Source organism: Hevea brasiliensis, chromosome 9 (genome assembly GCF_030052815.1).
Source record: "Hevea brasiliensis isolate MT/VB/25A 57/8 chromosome 9, ASM3005281v1, whole genome shotgun sequence".
NCBI lineage: Eukaryota > Viridiplantae > Streptophyta > Magnoliopsida > Malpighiales > Euphorbiaceae > Hevea > Hevea brasiliensis.
In genome coordinates this window covers 23,754,527-23,773,376 of record NC_079501.1, presented here as the reverse complement: position 1 = coordinate 23,773,376, position 18,850 = coordinate 23,754,527, and the positions used below count along the sequence as shown (strand labels likewise).

General features: G+C 32.2%; 2 protein-coding genes across 3 annotated transcripts; one reads left to right on the top strand and one right to left on the bottom strand.

The window, feature by feature from the left end:
• Nucleotides 1–218: 218 nt before the first annotated feature.
• Nucleotides 219–18,311, bottom strand: LOC110655554 (defective in cullin neddylation protein AAR3). Of its 2 annotated transcripts, XM_021811898.2 has the most exons (10): nucleotides 18,303–18,311; nucleotides 4,782–4,921; nucleotides 3,942–4,068; nucleotides 3,412–3,463; nucleotides 3,178–3,253; nucleotides 2,953–3,035; nucleotides 2,534–2,630; nucleotides 1,740–1,797; nucleotides 894–982; nucleotides 219–788 (listed from the first exon to the last, which is right to left on the bottom strand). In XM_021811898.2, the coding sequence occupies exons 2-10, from the start codon at nucleotides 4,837–4,839 to the stop codon at nucleotides 451–453; spliced, it is 978 nt and encodes a 325-aa protein (XP_021667590.2). In that variant the 5' UTR covers nucleotides 4,840–4,921; nucleotides 18,303–18,311; the 3' UTR covers nucleotides 219–450. The 2 variants fall into 2 exon arrangements, with proteins under 2 accessions (XP_021667590.2, XP_021667591.2); XM_021811899.2 differs by lacking the exon at nucleotides 18,303–18,311 and having other exon boundaries at nucleotides 1,752–1,797; nucleotides 4,782–5,032.
• Nucleotides 16,487–17,701, top strand: LOC110655508 (E3 ubiquitin-protein ligase MPSR1). Its single transcript, XM_058153480.1, has one exon. It carries the CDS (start codon nucleotides 16,566–16,568, stop codon nucleotides 17,094–17,096), a length of 531 nt encoding a protein of 176 aa, XP_058009463.1. The 5' UTR covers nucleotides 16,487–16,565; the 3' UTR covers nucleotides 17,097–17,701.
• Nucleotides 18,312–18,850: the final 539 nt, after the last annotated feature.

Genomic DNA, 18,850 nt, shown 5'->3' with positions numbered 1-18,850 from the left:
GCGGAAAGCATGAAGAATCCTTGAGCAGCTAAAATGGACAATTTGCGTTTCAGCAGACTTCACACTATGTTCTAAATCCACCATTCCTTAATGATCCACTGATTATTCCATATCTTCTATTAGACTCTATCGGACCTATAGTTCATTTGGCTACCCACAACAACTGCTAGTCATGCTTAACGGAGACAGAAACTGAGCATATGTTCCCGTGCCATGCATTAGAGAAATCAAATCAATCTATTTATCTTTTTATTGATTTTATCAAACAAAGAGTATTGATATAACATTCAATCAACTACAGCTCGCCACAACCGTTTCAGAATTGAAGAAAAATATATCTCACATAACAAATAGAAAATGTGGGTATACGTAGACATTAACCTCAAGCCACACATATAAGTATATCAAACTATATCAGGTTGCAAAACATTTTTCTGTATTGCGAACTCTTTATGCATATGAAACTCTCCTTTCTTGATCAAATTGCAAATAGGAAAGAGTGGAGAACAACCCAGCAAAGCCTCTAGACAAGCAACCTTCAAACACACATAGAGACTTGGTACATCCCATTGGACTATTCTGTTTAATGATTTCCATGCAGTGGCCTGCTGAATTACCTGGTGGATTATCCTCCCAGTTCAACAGTCTTTGAGATATCAACCTGCTTCTCTTAGAATTTGACATAAGATTCAGGTTAGTATAACCTGAGACAAGAGAATCTGAAGACTCCATTTCTTCATTTCGAAGGCTAGGCAACTTCCTCTTCAGACCTGGAGTGACTTTCAATCCTGCAACAGAAACCGATAGTCATGGTTCATAGAAGTTCAAAAATCTTTCCAGTAGTTGACAAGAAAAATATTAGAACTGAAGTTGAGTTTCTTTTTAAGTAGTACCGGGAACAGCATCTTCAAATACAAATAACTGAGACTCTGAATCACCGCAATTACAGAAAAGGTTGGGATCTTTGTTGGATCCTGATACCCTGCAAGCGAAGAATGAATGATTGATTGATTAGTTTCAAACACAATTTATAACAAAATTTTTATTTATCAACAACCACCCATGGATGAATTGTGAAAAACTCTGCATGATGACTGGAAAAATAGTTGGTCTATAATGCACCTGTAAACATAAACACACCCATCAAAATAAAGCTGCAGTTATTTGTCCAAAAGGATATGAGGGGCAATTTTAGTCATTAACTTAGGATGTTAACTTCTTTATTGCCTAAGTTGATCGATCATACTTTTTGATATATATATATATTTTTTTATCATGAGCTCAATCACACACACTCCTTATTTTGATATTCTGTATGTTAAATGGTTGAAGACAACAAATGCATTATGTTATAATTGTAGCTCTCTTATAATTATTAGTTTTTACTTTTCCCAAGAATATGACTTATAGAAGCCACTATTAGGCTTCAAGATCAGAATGACTGAAAAACTGAGAATTAATTCTTTTTTAAGCTTAAGTCCCAAATTGCAAGACCAAAGTATAAATCACTTTGGACAAACATTCTTAAACAACACATTTTAAGGGACTGTAGGTCATGGCCATGTCCAACAGAAAAAAACATTGACACGGTAGCATAGATATAAGATAAGCAGACAGCACAGATATGCAAGCATTATGAGGAAACAGAATACATGACAGAGCACATTAGAAATTTGCAGGAAAAGTTGCAATAAATTAGCAGTCAGCACATTAAGAAGTAAATGTTAGTGATGGTATACTTGAAATCAGACCTGTACATGTGCTCAACAAAGTCGTCTATTAAGACAGGCCAAGCTCCTGTAAATGGGTATGATAAGAATGAGCATTACAACAAACAGAAATGATTCTTAATATTTAATAGAAATGATTACGTGCATATGTGTGTGACAGGGTACACAGGCTTAAATTGAACATGTCATAGATGGAATGTATCCTCATTTGTCACACAAAACTCCTATAATATCAGATTACAAACCTTAGTGCACAATCTTTGCATTCATCATGCTATGATCCAACACAACACGTCAATCAAAAGGAATAAATAAAACAAAAACAGGAAAAATGCCATTTAGTTTGATCAATTTGAAGAGAGAAAATGACCATGAAATGGATGCTCGTGCAAAAAATAAAGGCATGTTATTGTTCAACAAAGCATTACCTAGTAACAAAGATACATAGGACTGGTGTGAATTCCATTCATTGATCTCAATAAATGAATTCCATTCACCATTTATTTCAATAAAGTTTGTCCATATAGTGCATTTCTTCTTTCACACCAATAATAGCGTGTCAAGGATTCAATGCTTCACAGTTAAAAAAATGCACACACAATGACAAGTGAACACAATTTTGGTAAAACACATAATTCAACATCACCAACAACAATATTTTTCCAGCAAAATAAAAGTTGATCAAGCATAGGCACTTACATAAATAAAAGGCATCAAGCATCAATAAAAAGACAAATTAACAATCAAAATATAGCCTACATAAACATTGCTCAACTGTAAATTGAAATTTGAAGATATTATACCTTCAGGATCATACCCTTCAAGATTTTCATGTACACATCGGCTAAAAGCTAAAACTTGCTGCCATGTATCCTCAGAAATATTGTGTCTCTGATTTTCCTAAAAGTTGTCTGATAGATTAGTTGCCTCAAAAGAAATGTGAAAAGTAACAAGATATGGAAACCAGATTAAGAAAATTGTAAGGCGCATTTTTAAACAGCCAACATCAACTCCATGCCCAACCAAAGAGGCAATCATATCCAATTTACAGACTCAAGCACACAGAAAGAAATGAAAGTGCTAACATTTTAAAAGTACTCTATCCTTCTAGATAAAGCCACAAATAGTCATAGAAAAAAAATCAAACAAAAGAAAGAATCAAAAACAGAAAGCATGCATAAAAGAAAATCCAACAATTTGGTCAGCCTAGTATAACTGGTACCTCAACAAAGTCACACCATTGGTTCAGCAATCGAAACCTCCCAGCCAAAACTAGTCTCCATGCAGTAACTGCCTTGCTTACAGCTGCAAAACAGTCCAGGAAAGTAAGAGACAATCAACAATCTAAAAGATTATTTAGAAACCATGTGTGAGCCATTTGTCAAAATTCAGAAAAAAAAATTCCAGCCCATAAATCTTGCAGAACCATAGAGAAAAAGAAACTTACTGATATTCTTTTGACCATTTTCACGGCACATGAAGAACATAAAATCATAGAAGCGTGAGAACTCAGAGAAATTCACCTAAGGAAAAGGAGGAAACAGGGAAAACAAAGAAGCATATGTAAATGAAAATATATAACCAAAAACAAATTTTGGACAAAATAAAAAAACGGATATTAACAGCGGTTGGTGAATGGTATCATGAAGCAGATAAGAACTTCAAATAAATGAGAACTCACCATCATTTCTAGCTTAGAAATGAGCTTTGCAAGTTCATCAAAAATTGAACTCCTGTCGAGAGAAATGCCACAACTATTTTCAGGAAATTGAAAAAGATAAAAGACAGGGATTTACATAGCCCAACTAGCGTGAGACTGATGCTTAGTTAGGTCAATGAATTTGATATCAAGAAAGCAATTAGCACCAAAACAGAATATTTTCTAACGATATACTATACAGTATGTTTGATGTTGGTTTGGGATTAATTGCATCTAAAGCAGGTCAGGACCAGACGAGATCCCAAATAATTGGCAGGGATGACTAGGACCATTCAACTTCAGCATTACGCTAGGGTTGATTGGTTCCTTCCATCCAAGAGCATGCTGTCCAAGACAACTAAGGAGACCTGCCTCACTTAAGCCCTACTGCACATTTTTTTAGCACTTTCCACACTAATTTTACAAGACACAAAATGTATTGAGATAAGCAAGTGAAAACAGGAAAGAACTAAGAAATAAGAATGGTTCAATAGCTTATTAAAAATTAATACCTCATATGCATTCTCAATTCCACAAAGTTTAGAAGCTGAGCCAATGCATCCCTTGAGGATTTGCCACGCTGTGCATGATCATCTTGTTCATTCCTTTCCCCCTCATATGCGTTTCCTGATCTAATGTCTGCAAGCCAAATTTGGAGCCAACTAAGCATTACAGTCTAGAAATAAATCCATTGGGAAATGAAATGCAAGGATGCACTCACAAAACAAACCTGATATTGCACTCCCACCCCATCACCCAAAATAAAATGCCAAATATTAATAAAAATCCATTATGCCCTCCAAGTATAAATGACTTTATAATTTTCCTTTTTACATCTATGTAAATCAATTCAATACCCACTGCATTTCTTCTCCTTTAAACAGTTATACGCAAAATTTTAATGACTAACGAGAAACATAGCATACCTCATCTATCATTTCCAAGTAAAAACAATTAACAAAGCATCAAAAAAGGAAAGCCTCAACCTTTTATTTATCAAAAAACCAGAAGAAATTATCAAAAAAAAAAAAATCAAGCTATGCTAGATTCTCTCATTTTTCACATATGACAACTAATTAAGCCAAATAATCATACTTTAAATAATCCAGCTGAGAAAAATATTATTTTTTTCATGTCTCCTAGAATCTTCAATAACAACAACAAAATTCAATATCAGAGCTACAAATACATAACAAAATAAAATAAAAATTCACTCTTGATTCCAACTTAAGAACTCTAGCTCATTTCATGTTGTTCAAAAAGCAAAAAATTAGTCTAGAAGACATCAAGACATGAACTTTTAACACATAAATGCAAAATCGATGAAGAATCAGCGAAGTGAGTGAAGTTACCGCAATAACGCTGGTAAATCTCGAATATGTCAACCCGACTCGAATCCCGCAAATCCATAGGGAACTGAAGGCAGAGACAGAGTAGAACTGGTGGGTATGAACAAAACCCTGGAAGCAGAAGCTCAGAAACTCCAAAAAAATTTTAAAAAAAAAATTATAATATTAATAAATTGAACAGGGAGAGAAGAAAGAAGAAGAGAGAAGGGTCTCTTTATCTTGGCTGTCTGTGTATTTGCGTGTCAGTATTCTACAGTATTCCTTCCCTTACGCTTTTTGTTTTCTACTTATTTTTTTGCTTTTATCAGGTTTTCCAGATTAATTAAATAAAGCTCCCTGCAGAAAATAATTTAATCGTGGAAATAATTTTTCAAAAAAAACAATTAGTATTTAAAATATCAAAACATACAAAGATTATAAATAAAAAAATAGTATAAAAATAATATATAATGTTTAAGAATTTTTATTAAATTAAAACCTTTACTTCTGCATAAGTAGTTTATGTTTAGTCGGTCCCCAGCTCAGATAAATGAGGAGGATTGCGATAGCTGATAAAAATTTCATCACACCTCATGATATGGATTCAAATGATATAAACGTTGGGGCGTCCTCTACTTACGATGTGCTACATTAGAGCCCAAGTGTAGTGAGAAATATACAAGGGTGTAGGGCGTTCATTGAAAGTGATGTGCCATGCCGATGCTCGGGTGTGGTGTTAAATGAGCAAGGGTTCCCACATCATAGAAGGATGTGGGTAAAGAAGTTAGTTCATAGGACAGATAGTAGAACAGAACACAAGATAGGCATAAAGAACAACAGAATATATCATAGAAGGAGATCAATTACTAAGGAACATTATAGGAGGAGAATCAGAGTTGGTACTTGGAATGTTAAATCACTTACAGGAAAATGAATGGAGTTTGTGGATACCTTGGAAATGAGAAGGATGAATATTACGTGCATTCAATAGGCTAAATGGATAGGAGAGAAAAGCAAGGAAGTGGGTAATTTAGGATACAAACTGTGGTTTATCTGAAAGGAGAGGAACAATAACGGAGTGGGCATAATCAATGACAAGACATTGAAAGATGTTGTAATAGCTGTGAAAACAGTAGGAGATAGAATTATACTAGTAAAGCTAGTACTGGAACGAGAAATAATAAATATAATTAGTGCTTATGCCCCACAAATAGGACTAGATAGTGAGAGTAAACAAAGGTTTTGAGAAGATATAGATGATCTAATGCAAAGCATACCGAATTAAGAGAATGTTTTCATCGGTGGATGTTTGAGTGGACATACAAGAAGTGATAGGCAAGGTTATGAGAATGTTCATGGAGGTTTTGGTTTTGGCAGCCGAAATAAGGAGGGAAAAAGTATCATGGATTTTGCTATGGCATACGATCTAACAGTAGCAAATACCTACTTTATAAAAAAAGAGTCACATTTTGTGACTTTTAAAAGTGGGCAACATATTGACTTCCTCTTAACCAGGAAGATAAATAAAACCCTATGCAAGGACTGTAAGGTCATTCCAGGAGAGGCTTTTGCAAGTCAACATCGGTTAGTAGTCTTAGATGTCAAGTTTAGGAACAATTCAAATAAGATTAGAAGAAATAGTGTAGCTCGAACAAAGTGGTGGGAGTTCAAAGGAGTAAAGCAAGTGAAGTTCAAAAATGAGCTTCTCAAGTCCGAAGCATGGAAGCTAGATGTGGAGGCCAATGATATGTGGATACAAATAGCATCAAAGATTAGGAAAGTAGCTAGAAAAGTACTTGGAGAGTCTAGAGGACATGGACCACCCTCAAAAGAGAGATGGTGGTGGAATGAGGAAGTACAAAAGGCAGTGAAGAGAAAGAGATAATGGTCTAAGAAATTACTTAAGTGTGATAATAATGAGGCATATGAACAGTACAAGATAGCAAAGAAAGCGGTAAAAAAGGCAGTTAGTCAAGCAAGAGCACAGGTCTTTGAAAAGTTATATGAGAAACTTGAAACTAAAGAATGGGAGAAAGATATTTATAAATTAGGAAAGAGGAGAGAAAAGAAATGTCAAGATATCAATCAAGTTAGGTGTATTAAGGATAAAGAAGAAAAGTGTTGGTGAAAGATGAAGACATTAAAGAAAGATGGAGAAATTATTTTGATGATCTCTTTAACAATAGTCGAAGTGGTAATAGCGTGAATATAGACTACAGAGCAATAGAAAAGAATATGAAATATACTAGAAGGATTAGATCTTTAGAAGTAAAGGAAGTACTTAAGAGAATAAAAGTGGATAAAGCCTGTGGACCTGATGGAATACCAATTGAAGTGTGAAAGTGTTTGGAAGATATGGGAGTAGCATGGTTAACTAAATTGTTTAATAAGATTCTAAACTAAAAAAAAATGCCTGATGAATGGAGGAGTATTTTAGTACCTATTTTGAAAAATAAAGGAGACATACAGAGTTGCTCAAACTATAGGAAAATTAAAATCATGAGCCATACTATGAAGTTATGGGAGAGAGTTATGGAATATCGACTACGTCATGACACTTCTATCTCTCCCAATCAATTTAGCTTCATGTCCGGTCATTCAACTATGGAAGCGATCTTTCTCATTAGAAGTTTAATAGAGAAATATAGAGATGTGAAGAAAGATCTACACATGGTTTTTATCGATTTGGAGAAGGCTTATGTTAGTGTTCCAAGAGATGTCTTATGGAGAGTGTTAGAACAAAAGAGGATCTATTAGGTACATACAAGTGTTGAAAGATATGTATGAAGGAGCAACTACTATTGTGCGTACAGTGGGAGGGGACACAAGAGATTTTCCTATCTCAATTGGATTACACTAAGGTTCAGCTGTAAACCCTTACCTTTTTATATTAGTTTTAGATGAATTGACGAAACATATACAAGAGAGTATCCCTTGATGCATGATATTTGCAGATAATATAGTTCTGATAGATGAGACGCGAGAAGGAGCCAATAAAAAGTTAGAGCTTTGAAGAAGTAATGTAGAGTCAAAGGGTTTTATGTAACACCCCCATTTGTATAACTTGGTATATTTTACTGTTTCGATAATCGATGTCGGTCTAGATAATTAAGGAGATTAGAACCACAGTTAAGACAACTAGATAAGCCCTGAACGCAAATAATTAGTGATTGGCAGATAGTTAAGTATAAATAAGAAAAACATAACATAAAAGATTAAATGAGCTGGGAGTCTTAGCGATGGGTGACCTCCCCAGAAAGTGACTGCGAAGGCCATCGTAACTTGAATTTTGAATCGAAAAATGTGACGCCGTAGTCCTTAGGACTATTGCGGACATAGTAGAAAAGGGAAAATCACAGAAAAGAATTGTTAAGCAGGTCAAATAATTAGGTCAGGAATCCGGAATAAGTATTGAATAACTAGTAAACCGGATCAGACTGGTGAGAGGCAGTTTGGTCAATTCACCCCTAGAGCTGACTCATGACCTAACTGTCCAATAAAATCAGAGAAACTAAAATTTCAGGATCGAGAATTAAATTAAAGAAACAAGGAAAAATAAAGAAAAAAGAAAAAGAATTAAAAGTTGAATTATTACATCACACATATGACATCATGGATGATGTCAAAATTCATTTTAATTTTCCTCCAATAATTGACCAAGTCAAATATAATTATTAAACACATAAAATACAAAAAAAATTAAAAGAAATTTCACTATTCTTCTCTCACCATTTTCGGCCAACTCTCTCATCATCCCACCTCCATTGTCACACTCCATTAAAGCTTGAGCAAAGCTTGATTTCCACCCAACTAAATCCTAATTTCCCCCAAAACTTCCTATAAAAGCTTGCTATCTTCACTTGAGAAGGCATTTGAAGAAGAAAGAAAGAAGAAAAAGAGGAGAAAATTGGGATGTTGAAAATCAAAGTTGAGGTTAGTGTTCTTTCTTCAATTTCTCTTGAAATTCATGTTAAATAGTTAAGTTACACTTGAAATTAACAAATAATTGAGACAAATCAAGTGTGGGGAAACTTATGGTGAATTTTGGCCAACATGAGTAGAGTAGGGTTTGAGTGGTTTAGGTCCAATTAAAGATGCAATTGAGCTTAAGTGAGTGTGTAAGTAAGGTCTAGACATTTGAATTAAACAAATTGAAAGAAATTGTATAATTAGAGTTCTAAGCATCTTGAAAATTTGGGAAAATTTGAGGAAATGGTTAAATGATGCAAATGACCTTAATTGAGGTTGAAAATAATCAATTGGAACCATTTTTGGTACGTTTGAATTGGTAGAAACCAAAGTGTAATTCGGATTGGTTAGAGTCACTATTCTGGCAGTTTGACCTAGATCTATTTCAGGGATTAAAACTGAAAATTTACCAACCCAATTGGTGTGAGGCTAATTGAGAATGAAGATAGACACATAATGGCACATTTTTCATTCAGAAATCATGCCCAAAAAATGACATTAACATAGTGAACAATTAGGTCAAACCCGGGTGTAGTGCACTGCCACTGTATTAAATGACCAAATAAACAGTATTTGTTCATTTGGCCATAACTTGGGCTATACAAGTCCAAATGACCTGATTTTTGTGGCATTGGAAAGGTATGATATAGCACTACAACTTTCATGCAGAACAACAACTCAAATTTTGCCCATAACCCAGTCATTGTGCCACCTAAATTTAGTGGTCCAAAACTGCCAGAACCAAAGTAGGTGCCTAGAAATCTAGGTTAGGCCAATCCGGCCAGCTATGTTCAAGTAGCCATATCTTGGGCTAGAAAACTCCAAATGGAGTGATTCAAAAAGAGATTTAAATATAAGACAATAAGAAACAATTTTTATGAAGAACACATTGTCAAATTTCCACAGCAACTTGATCAATGGTGCAAAATAAGACACCAAATCTGAAAATTTGAAAATGCAATTAAGAGACTAAAAATTGAAAGGGCAACTAAAACTAACAAATTTGGTAATTAAAATATGGTATGTGAGTATAATTGAAATTCTCATACCTATTAAACATAAGAAAGTCAACAATTTGACTTGAATAGTATCGTGAATAGTAAACCCAAAATGCAAAATTCAAATAATGTTAATTTAAGCGTATTAGAGCTAGAAATAAATAGATGTAAATTTATTATTAGATTTATTATAAATTGTGATACTAAAACACTGTGAAATTTTGTGTTTCAGTTGAAAAGAATACTAGGAAAGAACCCGAGACATTAAGTCAAGGCCTAGAGACGACTTGCACAAGGTTTGTGCACAACATAAAATTTTTCTATAAATTCTCTTGATAATTTGTTTTGATGCATAAATTGTAATTTATTTTTACTGCAAATTTGTGAATGAAATGAATATTATGCTTTTGACTTAAATTGTTGGAAATTTGATTATATGTGTTTGAATTGTCAATAAATGTTTAATAAAATGTTAAGATAGTTTTGAAACCACAGTGTCATGACCATATATCTGAATGCCTCACTAGTATGCCTAGTGAGAGGAATTAATTTTGAATTTTGATTCCCTCTCTGGCTGAAGTGTTGAGGTGTGTGCCAGTAGAGGAAGAAATTGAATGGGTACCCATGGATTGAGCTAGCTAGCCTTGAGATTCCTCATAAGTCTCTGGCTATTGAGATGAACATTGTACTGATGGCATAATATAACTGTGTGTTTTTATGAAATTATTTTGTGACTTCCGAAATGAGAATGTTTGACTAAAAATATAAATTGTGTTTTGTATATGCTTTTCCTTTTCAGTACCATAATTGAATAAATGTGATTTGATTTATACATAAAATTGTATTTTTGTTATGATGTGCACCACTGAATCATTGTACTCAGCGATAGCTTTTAATTGCTGTCACAAATAAAGAGACTAGTAGAGCAGCGGAGTGAGCTGCTAAGGATTTTAGAGCTACTTCTGAACCTTTTGTTGGTATAATCTTATACCCTGATTGTACATGTTTATTTTGATGTAATTAACTGTATGTAAATTTGTAAATTGGTAATGAGCAGTTGTACAGATTTTGTAATATTATTATTTTGGATTTTTAGATGTAATTTCTGGACTGATGAATGTAACTGTTTTTTTTTTAATGCAATGTGTATGAAACTAATTATCTCTATTTTCGAAAATATTTGAATTGAAATTCTTGAGTTGTGAAATTTTGATGAAGTGTTACATTGGAAGTGTTTTCTACAAGTAAAATTTTTTTGTTTTCTCAAATACAACCGACACTCTGTCGAAATTTTTTTCAAAATTTGCGGAAAAATAAAATTGGATAAAAATTTTAAATATTTTTTAAACTTCAATTAAATATTTTTAATACCTGCTAGAAAAGCTCACCACTATCAAAAAGCAAGAAAATTATTTTAAAATCCCTTATAGTATATTTAATGGGTTATCGGTAGATGGAGTCGGTAATTCATTAGGTATACTATGGGATCATGTTATGCCTTACAGAGGGGTAAGGTGTGACATTTTAAGTTAAGTAGAACAAAGACAGAATATATACATTGCAAGTTCAGTGAAGGCCGAACTGGTGATAGGGAAGGAGTTAGTTTGGATAGAGTTGGTACTACCCCAAAGTAAGCACCTTAAATATCTCAGCTCAATGATGTGAGGAGGATGTTAGTCATAGGATTAAAGCTGGATGGTTGAAGTGGAGAAGTGCCACGGGAGTTTTATGTGATCGCAAGATTCCCAATAAGTTGAAAGGAAAATTTTATCGTACAACCATACGACCGGCCATATTATATGGTAGTGAGTGTTGGGCACTAAAGGAGTCATATGTGTCTAAGATAAAACTTGCGGAGATGAGAATGTAAAGGTGGATGAGTGGTCATACTAGATATAGTCCATAATGAGAGTATTAGAGAAAAGGTAAGAGTGGTGCCAATTGAAGATAAGTTGAGAGAAGAGAGATTGAGCTAGTTTGGTCATGTGAAGCATAGACATACGGAGGTTCCAGTTAGACAAGTAGAACACATTAGATTAGGGGATAGAAAGAAAAGAAGGGGTAGACCTAAACTGACTTGGAGGAGAGTAGTACAATATAATCTAGAAGCATTACACATTTTCGAGAATTTAACCCAAAATCGTTTAAAATGAAGAAAGAGAATCCATATAGCCGACCCCAAATTTAGGATAAAGGCTTAGTTGAGTTGAGTTGAGTTGAGTATTAAATTAAAACCTTTTATAAATCAAATTTTAAATTGATGAATCTTAATTCTTATGTTATGTTTATTTGAAATTATCAATGAAAGAAAATATAAAAATTAAAAAAAAAAACACTTTTTTATGAACAAATTAATTAAAACACAATTAAAATTAATAGTTGAATTTAATTAAAATATGATGATTTAATTAAATATTAATTAATTTCCTTATAAAGAAAAACATTTGTAATGAAGAACAATTTATAAAAGAATTTTATTTTTAAAAGGAAGTTGCAGCGAAAATATGCAATGTTATAGCCAAATGAAAGCTGAGATTGTAAGGAGCATGATGGTGGCCTCAAATTATCGGGCTGAATAGTCGGTTGTTCAAAATTGTGTCAAAACATTTCATAAGTTTGAAATCCTCTCTTTTTGATTCTCATGTTTCTAGTGACTGTAAAAGCCAAGGTTGATTGGCAAATGACGCTTGAAAGGAAGGTTGTTGACTATTAATGGTTGGGTGGTTGTTTGGTGTCATAAAGAGTTAAAAAATGGCATGGTCACGGGTCTTCCTTTGCAACCCATTAGGTTTCCCTCCAATGTCATTGTTTTGTTGGTTGTCAAGGCCAGGGAAAGTAGATGGGGATGGAGGAGTTGCGACCAGTTGTTTGGTGGTGGTTGACAAGGGTGGTTGGTGGTGGATCGAAAGGGAATAGAAGTTAGGGGCTATGGGGAATGAGTAGAGATGGCAACATGTCAGGTATTTATAGGTAACCAATATGACCAAAATCTAATAAGGCGGGTCTGGTAATATATAATCGGGTTTGGGATGGATTTGAGTTTAAGGAATAATACCCATGAGGAATTTCGAATTTAGTAAGTTGGATATCTATTATCGAACTTGTTTATATAAATAATTAATAAAATATAAAATATATATTTTTAATAATAATATTTATAAATTTTTATTTATTATATTTTAAATAAATATAATTTAAATATTTTATAAAATTATCAAATTTTTAAAATATAAATTATTAATAAAATATATTTTTTATGTAGATTATTAATTAAAATATATAAAACTAAATAGGCTCGGGTATTTTCTTATAATAATAATTAAATTTAGATAATTGAGAACAAATTTTAATCGGATTAAGGTCGGGTTTGGGTATTGACAATGTTAATTAGGTTTTGATAGAGTGATTTTCGTAAGTATCTTACCTATTCGCCACTCTAAGACTCTATTTGGATGGGTGAGGAAAGGGCACTCAACTCAACTAAACCTTTATCTCAAGAATTTGAGGTCGGCTATATGGATTATCTTTCTTCAATCTAAATGATTTTGGGTTAAATCCTCGGAAATGTGTAATGCTTCTAGGTCATGTTGTACTACTCTCCTGCAAGTCAGTTTAGGTCTACCCCATCTTTTCTTTCTATCCTCTAACCTAATGTGCTCTACTTGTCTAACTAGAGCCTCCATATGTCTATGCTTTACATGACCAAATCACCTCAATCTCCCTTCTCTCAACATATCCTCAATTGACACCACTCCTACCTTTTTTCTAATACTCTCATTAGGGACTTTATCTAGTTTAGTATGATTACTCATCCATCTTAACATTATCACTTCTGCAACTCTTATCTTAGACACATATGACTCATTCAGTGCCCAATACTCACTATCATATAATATGGCCGGTCATATGGCTGTACGATAAATTTTTCCTTTTTACTTATTGGGAATCTTACGATCACATAAAACTCTTGTGGCACTTCTCCACTTCAACCATCCGGCTTTAATTCTATGACTAACATCCTCTTCACATTCCCCATCTACTTGAAGGATTGAGTTGAGATATTTTAAAATGATTACTTTGAGGCACTATCACTCCATCCAAACTAACTCATTCCCTATTAAAAAAATATATGTATATTTTAAAAGTGATGAATTAATGGAAAGATAAAAAGAGGTATAATGTATTTTTTATATTTAGAAAGATATGAAAGAATGATAGATTTGAGAGGTGTAAGAAATAGAATAGTCTAACTCTCACATCCCCTTCTTACGTCTCAAATTGTGGTGTAAGAAAAATTAAAATTTGAGGGGTAACGAAGAGTAAGACTTACCTAGCTTACCTTTATCTCTATTAATTTAACTCCTTTCAAACACGATTACATAAGTTACTTAACTCTCCTTACTTTTATGTAACCCTTCTTCACTCTCATCCAAACATAGCATAAGAAAGAGAAAAGGAATAGAGCGGGAGAAATTGAGCAATTATCATACACGGTCACTCAAATTTATAAATATTTTTATAAAAGTTACTAAATGTTAACTTTTTTCAGTACTCACTGAATTGTCATTTGATTTAATAAAAGCTACTGTGATAAGAAATTAAAGGTTTTTCGGTTACCTTGTTAACCTATCAACTATTTTATAAATGAAATTATCTTATTTTATTAAATTCTTAAAACAATAAAATATATACAATATTCAAATAATTTTATTTGTAAAATAGTTAATAAATTAGTAAGTTAACATGAAAACTTTTAATTTCTTACTACACTAACTTTTATGAAATTAAATAAAAATTTAATAAATTTAATAAATTTTATAAAAAAATTAAAAATTAATTTTTCTTATTAAAACACTCATAAAAATAAAATTAAGTTATAGCATATAATATTTACCTGGAAGAAGTACTACACGTGACAGGGCCTCTCTCTCTTCTTTGCCTCGCATCTCTTTTTCATCCTATTGGGGAGGATTTAAAGATCAATTTTTTTTTTTAATAATTAAAAATTTTAAAAAGTTGGACACTCAAAATAATGGTGCTTTCTACATTTACTTTGTTTTATTGGACTTTGTTTTCACTTTGTGCTTTTGTGGTTTTATTTTCTTCATCTAAGGTGATTATTGGCAAAGTAGTATTTACTTTATTAAAAGTAAAATCACTTTAGAATTTCTCATAAATGATATTTAAATTCTAAAAATCAAATAAAATTGATGATAATCTTAAATTGCATATAGAATAATTAAAACATATAAACTAGAACAAAATTTAAATATTGTAATTAAATCTTGAAAAATTCGTGCAAATTTCAAAAACTGAAAGAGAGAGAGAGATATGGGGAGTGAGAGGGAGATTTTTATTAGGGTTTGATTTTGATTTAAGCTATTTATGGAAAATCTTTATGAATTATGGGTAATGTACTCACAAAAATCACTTTATTTAAAATCGATTAATATATTCAATAACTAAATTTGTTTTAAAATTAATTATGATTTATTCTCAATTATCCAAATTTATCCCAAATTTAATTATTATTTCTAAAAAATATCCATACCTTTTCAATTGTATATATTTTAATTAATAAGCTATATAAAAAAGTTATTAATAAGTTATATTTTAAAATTTTAATAATTTTATAAAATATTTATATTCTATTTATTTATAATATAACATATAAAAATTTATAAATATTATTATTAAAAAATATATCTTATATTTAATTAATTATTTATATTAATAAATTCAGATGATAAATCCTCAATACTCAAAAGACGAATCCTTCATGAGTATTATTTTTTAAATCCTTCATGAGTATTACTTTTCAAATCTAAAAACATCTTAAATTCAATTTTATACTACTCAAATATGTCATATTAGAGTTTTGTCAGTCAGGAATCACAAATATTCAATCCGTTGACATGCCTCGAACATTAAGGTTATGTTTGGTAGTTTGGTAGAGCGTGATGTAATGTAATATAATTAATTATGTAATAAAATTAAAACTGTGCTGTAATATAATGTAATTGTCATTACATTCGTTTGTTTAGTTACAAGATAAAATCATAAGTAGTGTAATGCAATGATAATTTTTATTTTAATATTTAATTTATTTATAATGCAAATAATAAGTAGTAATGATTGCAGTGATTGGTAGTCAAGTGGCCAGATGGCGGTAGAAATGACGATAATTGAGTAGTAATAATTGTATGTCAAGTGATCAAGATGGTAATGGTGATTACAGTAGTTGTGATAATAATAATGGTGTCTGATTACTAGCGATAGTGATAATATTAATAATAAATAAAAAAATTAAAGTAATAATAATTATATTTATTTTTATATGTAATGATAATTATATTATTTTAAATATAATTAATAATATTATATAATTATTATTTAATTATATTAAATTTTTTTATGTTATTAAATATTATAATTAAATATATCATGATTAGCAAAATCAAATAATCAGGATTTTATTCTTAATATATTAAGGTTTTCGAAATTCAAACAACAGTCATTAGTTAATCAGGATTAAGAAAATACCCAAAAAAAAAAATTCATCATAGTTTTGTGCTTGGTCAATGATGATTCTTAGAATGACGTTGCTAAGTCAAGGTGAAGTCGTCAATAACCCGAATAGTAATCTTAACTGAGAGAGAAACAGGAGCCTTTCTTCTTTTTTACCAATTAAATTTCCACTGGAATAAGTAAAACGCAATTGCTTACCTCATCAAACTTAATTCCAGATTCTTCCTATTCACATATATATTATGCACCCATTCTATCTTTCTCACTACATATCATTCATCTTCTCTCTTTATCTCTACGTCGAGCTTCAGCGATGAACCAAACAAGCATAGAGGAAAATTTTGACAGAGATCGCCATATGGGGTTGTTTTTCTTTGGTCTGCAAGTGGCGGAGCAACGTCAATCGCTATCGGAAACAAACCCAGAAGTCGTTGTCCTTAACTCCGTCATCCGATCCCTCTCTTTCATCCCGATCCCCCCCGGCGGCTCCCAAAAATCTGGAATTTTGCCTGCGTCGAAGGCTTCCATTGATGCCATGCCCAGAATAACAGTAACTGATGATTGCGTCAAGGACTGTGCTATTTGTTTAGACGAAATGCGTGTTGGCAGCGAGATGCGAGAGATGCCGTGTAAGCATGGTTTTCACTCCGGTTGTATTGAGAAGTGGCTTGGGTTGCATGGGTCGTGTCCGCTTTGTCGTTTCATTATGCCGGTGGAAGATGGCGGTAGTGACAGTGACGGCGATGGAAGTGAAGAAGGGCGGCGCCAGAGGAGGAGGGTTATTTCTTACAATATCGTCATTCTAGGTGGTGGGTGGGGATCATCGGATACGGATCAGAATTAGGATTCAGAGTCGGAAAATTCTTATAGCAGTATGGAGTCATTTGACTAGCCAAAAGTGACCATCACAAATTATTTTTACTTTTAAATATTCATTCATTTAATAAAAATAAACATATTTTTAAGCGTTACACAACCTGAATCCCAAAATATATTTTGATGATCTAATTCTATGAATGATATTTGCTGTAATTATTACACTAATGTTTATATGAGGGATTTTCCCATTTATATCCACCTGTCTAGGATTAGGATTTGGAGTGTAAAGGTTATGATTGTGGGATTGGGTTGGAAAAAAGTCCAGTCCTACTTAACAGTGTAAAAGTTGAGGTGATGAGTAGTATGCAAGTGGCATCTGGTTTAATGTAGCAGTGGTTATCAATCTTCTCTACTAAAATGTGAAGTGATGGAGAAGGATCAGAAGAGAGAAGTGTTAGAGAAGGACCAAAACAGAGAGAAAGGAAGCACAACCAAAGATGGCCTCTCATTTAGGCAAAAATTGACTCCAATCAATTTCTTTCATGTATAAGAATCTGTTATTGGTTGGAAATGCTCTGATCTATCCATCAAGGATGTTCAAATAAATGTTCGCTAGAACCCTTGTCAGTATCACTTGCAATTGTTGGAAATTTGGGCTCTTCAATAATTTATGTATGATTTGAATTTTTTTTTTAAATAATTTACTTTATTTGAAATTTAAATTTAAAATTTCACTGTCCTAAAAATGACTTGAGCAAAACTCAATGATATTGTCAGTATCATTTGCAATTGTCGGAATTTTGAACCCTTCAATATTTTATATATGCATTGAATTTTTTAAAATATATTTTATTAGAAATTTAAATTTAAAATCTCATTGTCTTAAAAAATACTTAATAAAAACTCAATGGTATATTTTTTTTTTAACATTGTGGATGGAAATTATATTAAAATCTTAACTCTCACTGGTAAACAGCTAGTAGAATTTTATGTTCTTACAACTACAAGTAGATTCCAAAAGGGAGGGGACGGAACTAGGAAGTTTATGTTTAGGGGTCAAAAATAAATATTAAAAAGAATTAAATGAAATCTTGGTAAATATATAGATATTAAAATAAAAATAAAAAATAGTAAAAGATCAAAATTAAATAATATAAAAAATATAAATGAAATTCACATAAAAGTTTTGATATCAGAACAAAAATAAAAATATTGGAGGCCCAAACAATCGATTTTTAAAAAAATATATAAGAAAAATTTTCATTTTAAAAATTTTTGGGGAGGCAAATAATAGTTCCGTTCCTGCAAAAGGGAGCATGGACTGCTCTCATTCTCATATGCATATATTTTCAACATCCGTAAACCAGACCATCATGGAACGCAAAGACAACAAAGTCCAAAGTTGTTGTTCTGGACTTTGATCGTTTCACCAAGGAATCAATAGCATCTGGCTTTAAGTTTAGGACCTTGTCAAGCCAAGCAAATGCTAGAACATTTTGTGGAAGTGGAAGAGCCACTCCACAGATCCCATAGGACATTTTCCCCACTTCATATAGGCATCAGGCAATGCGCACCAAGAAGGCTAAGCATCTAAATTATCACAAACTGAATGAATTATTTGTCTCTCCAATCAAAATACATGAATTAGACTCAGCACTGCCATCTCTGCAGACATATTCAGTAAAAATATACAACCTATCTGGAAATTATTGTCTTGATTCTTCTTTCAACTCTTTCTTTTCTATTTTCTATGTTATCTCAGTGATGACAAGTCAGACT

What these genes read in the sequence shown, in the direction of transcription:
- LOC110655554 (XM_021811898.2), bottom strand. Translation starts at nt 4,839, where the DNA reads ATGGATTTGCGGGATTCGAGTCGGGTTGACATATTCGAGATTTACCAG. An exon ending in TTTCTAAGCTAGAAATGATG is followed by an intron (nt 3,254 to 3,411) that starts GTGAGTTCTCAT and finishes CCTTTTCCTTAG; the next exon opens with GTGAATTTCTCTGAGTTCTC. An exon ending in ATTTGAAGATGCTGTTCCCG is followed by an intron (nt 789 to 893) that starts GTACTACTTAAA and finishes TTTCTGTTGCAG; the next exon opens with GATTGAAAGTCACTCCAGGT.
- LOC110655508 (XM_058153480.1), top strand. Translation starts at nt 16,566, where the DNA reads ATGAACCAAACAAGCATAGAGGAAAATTTTGACAGAGATCGCCATATG.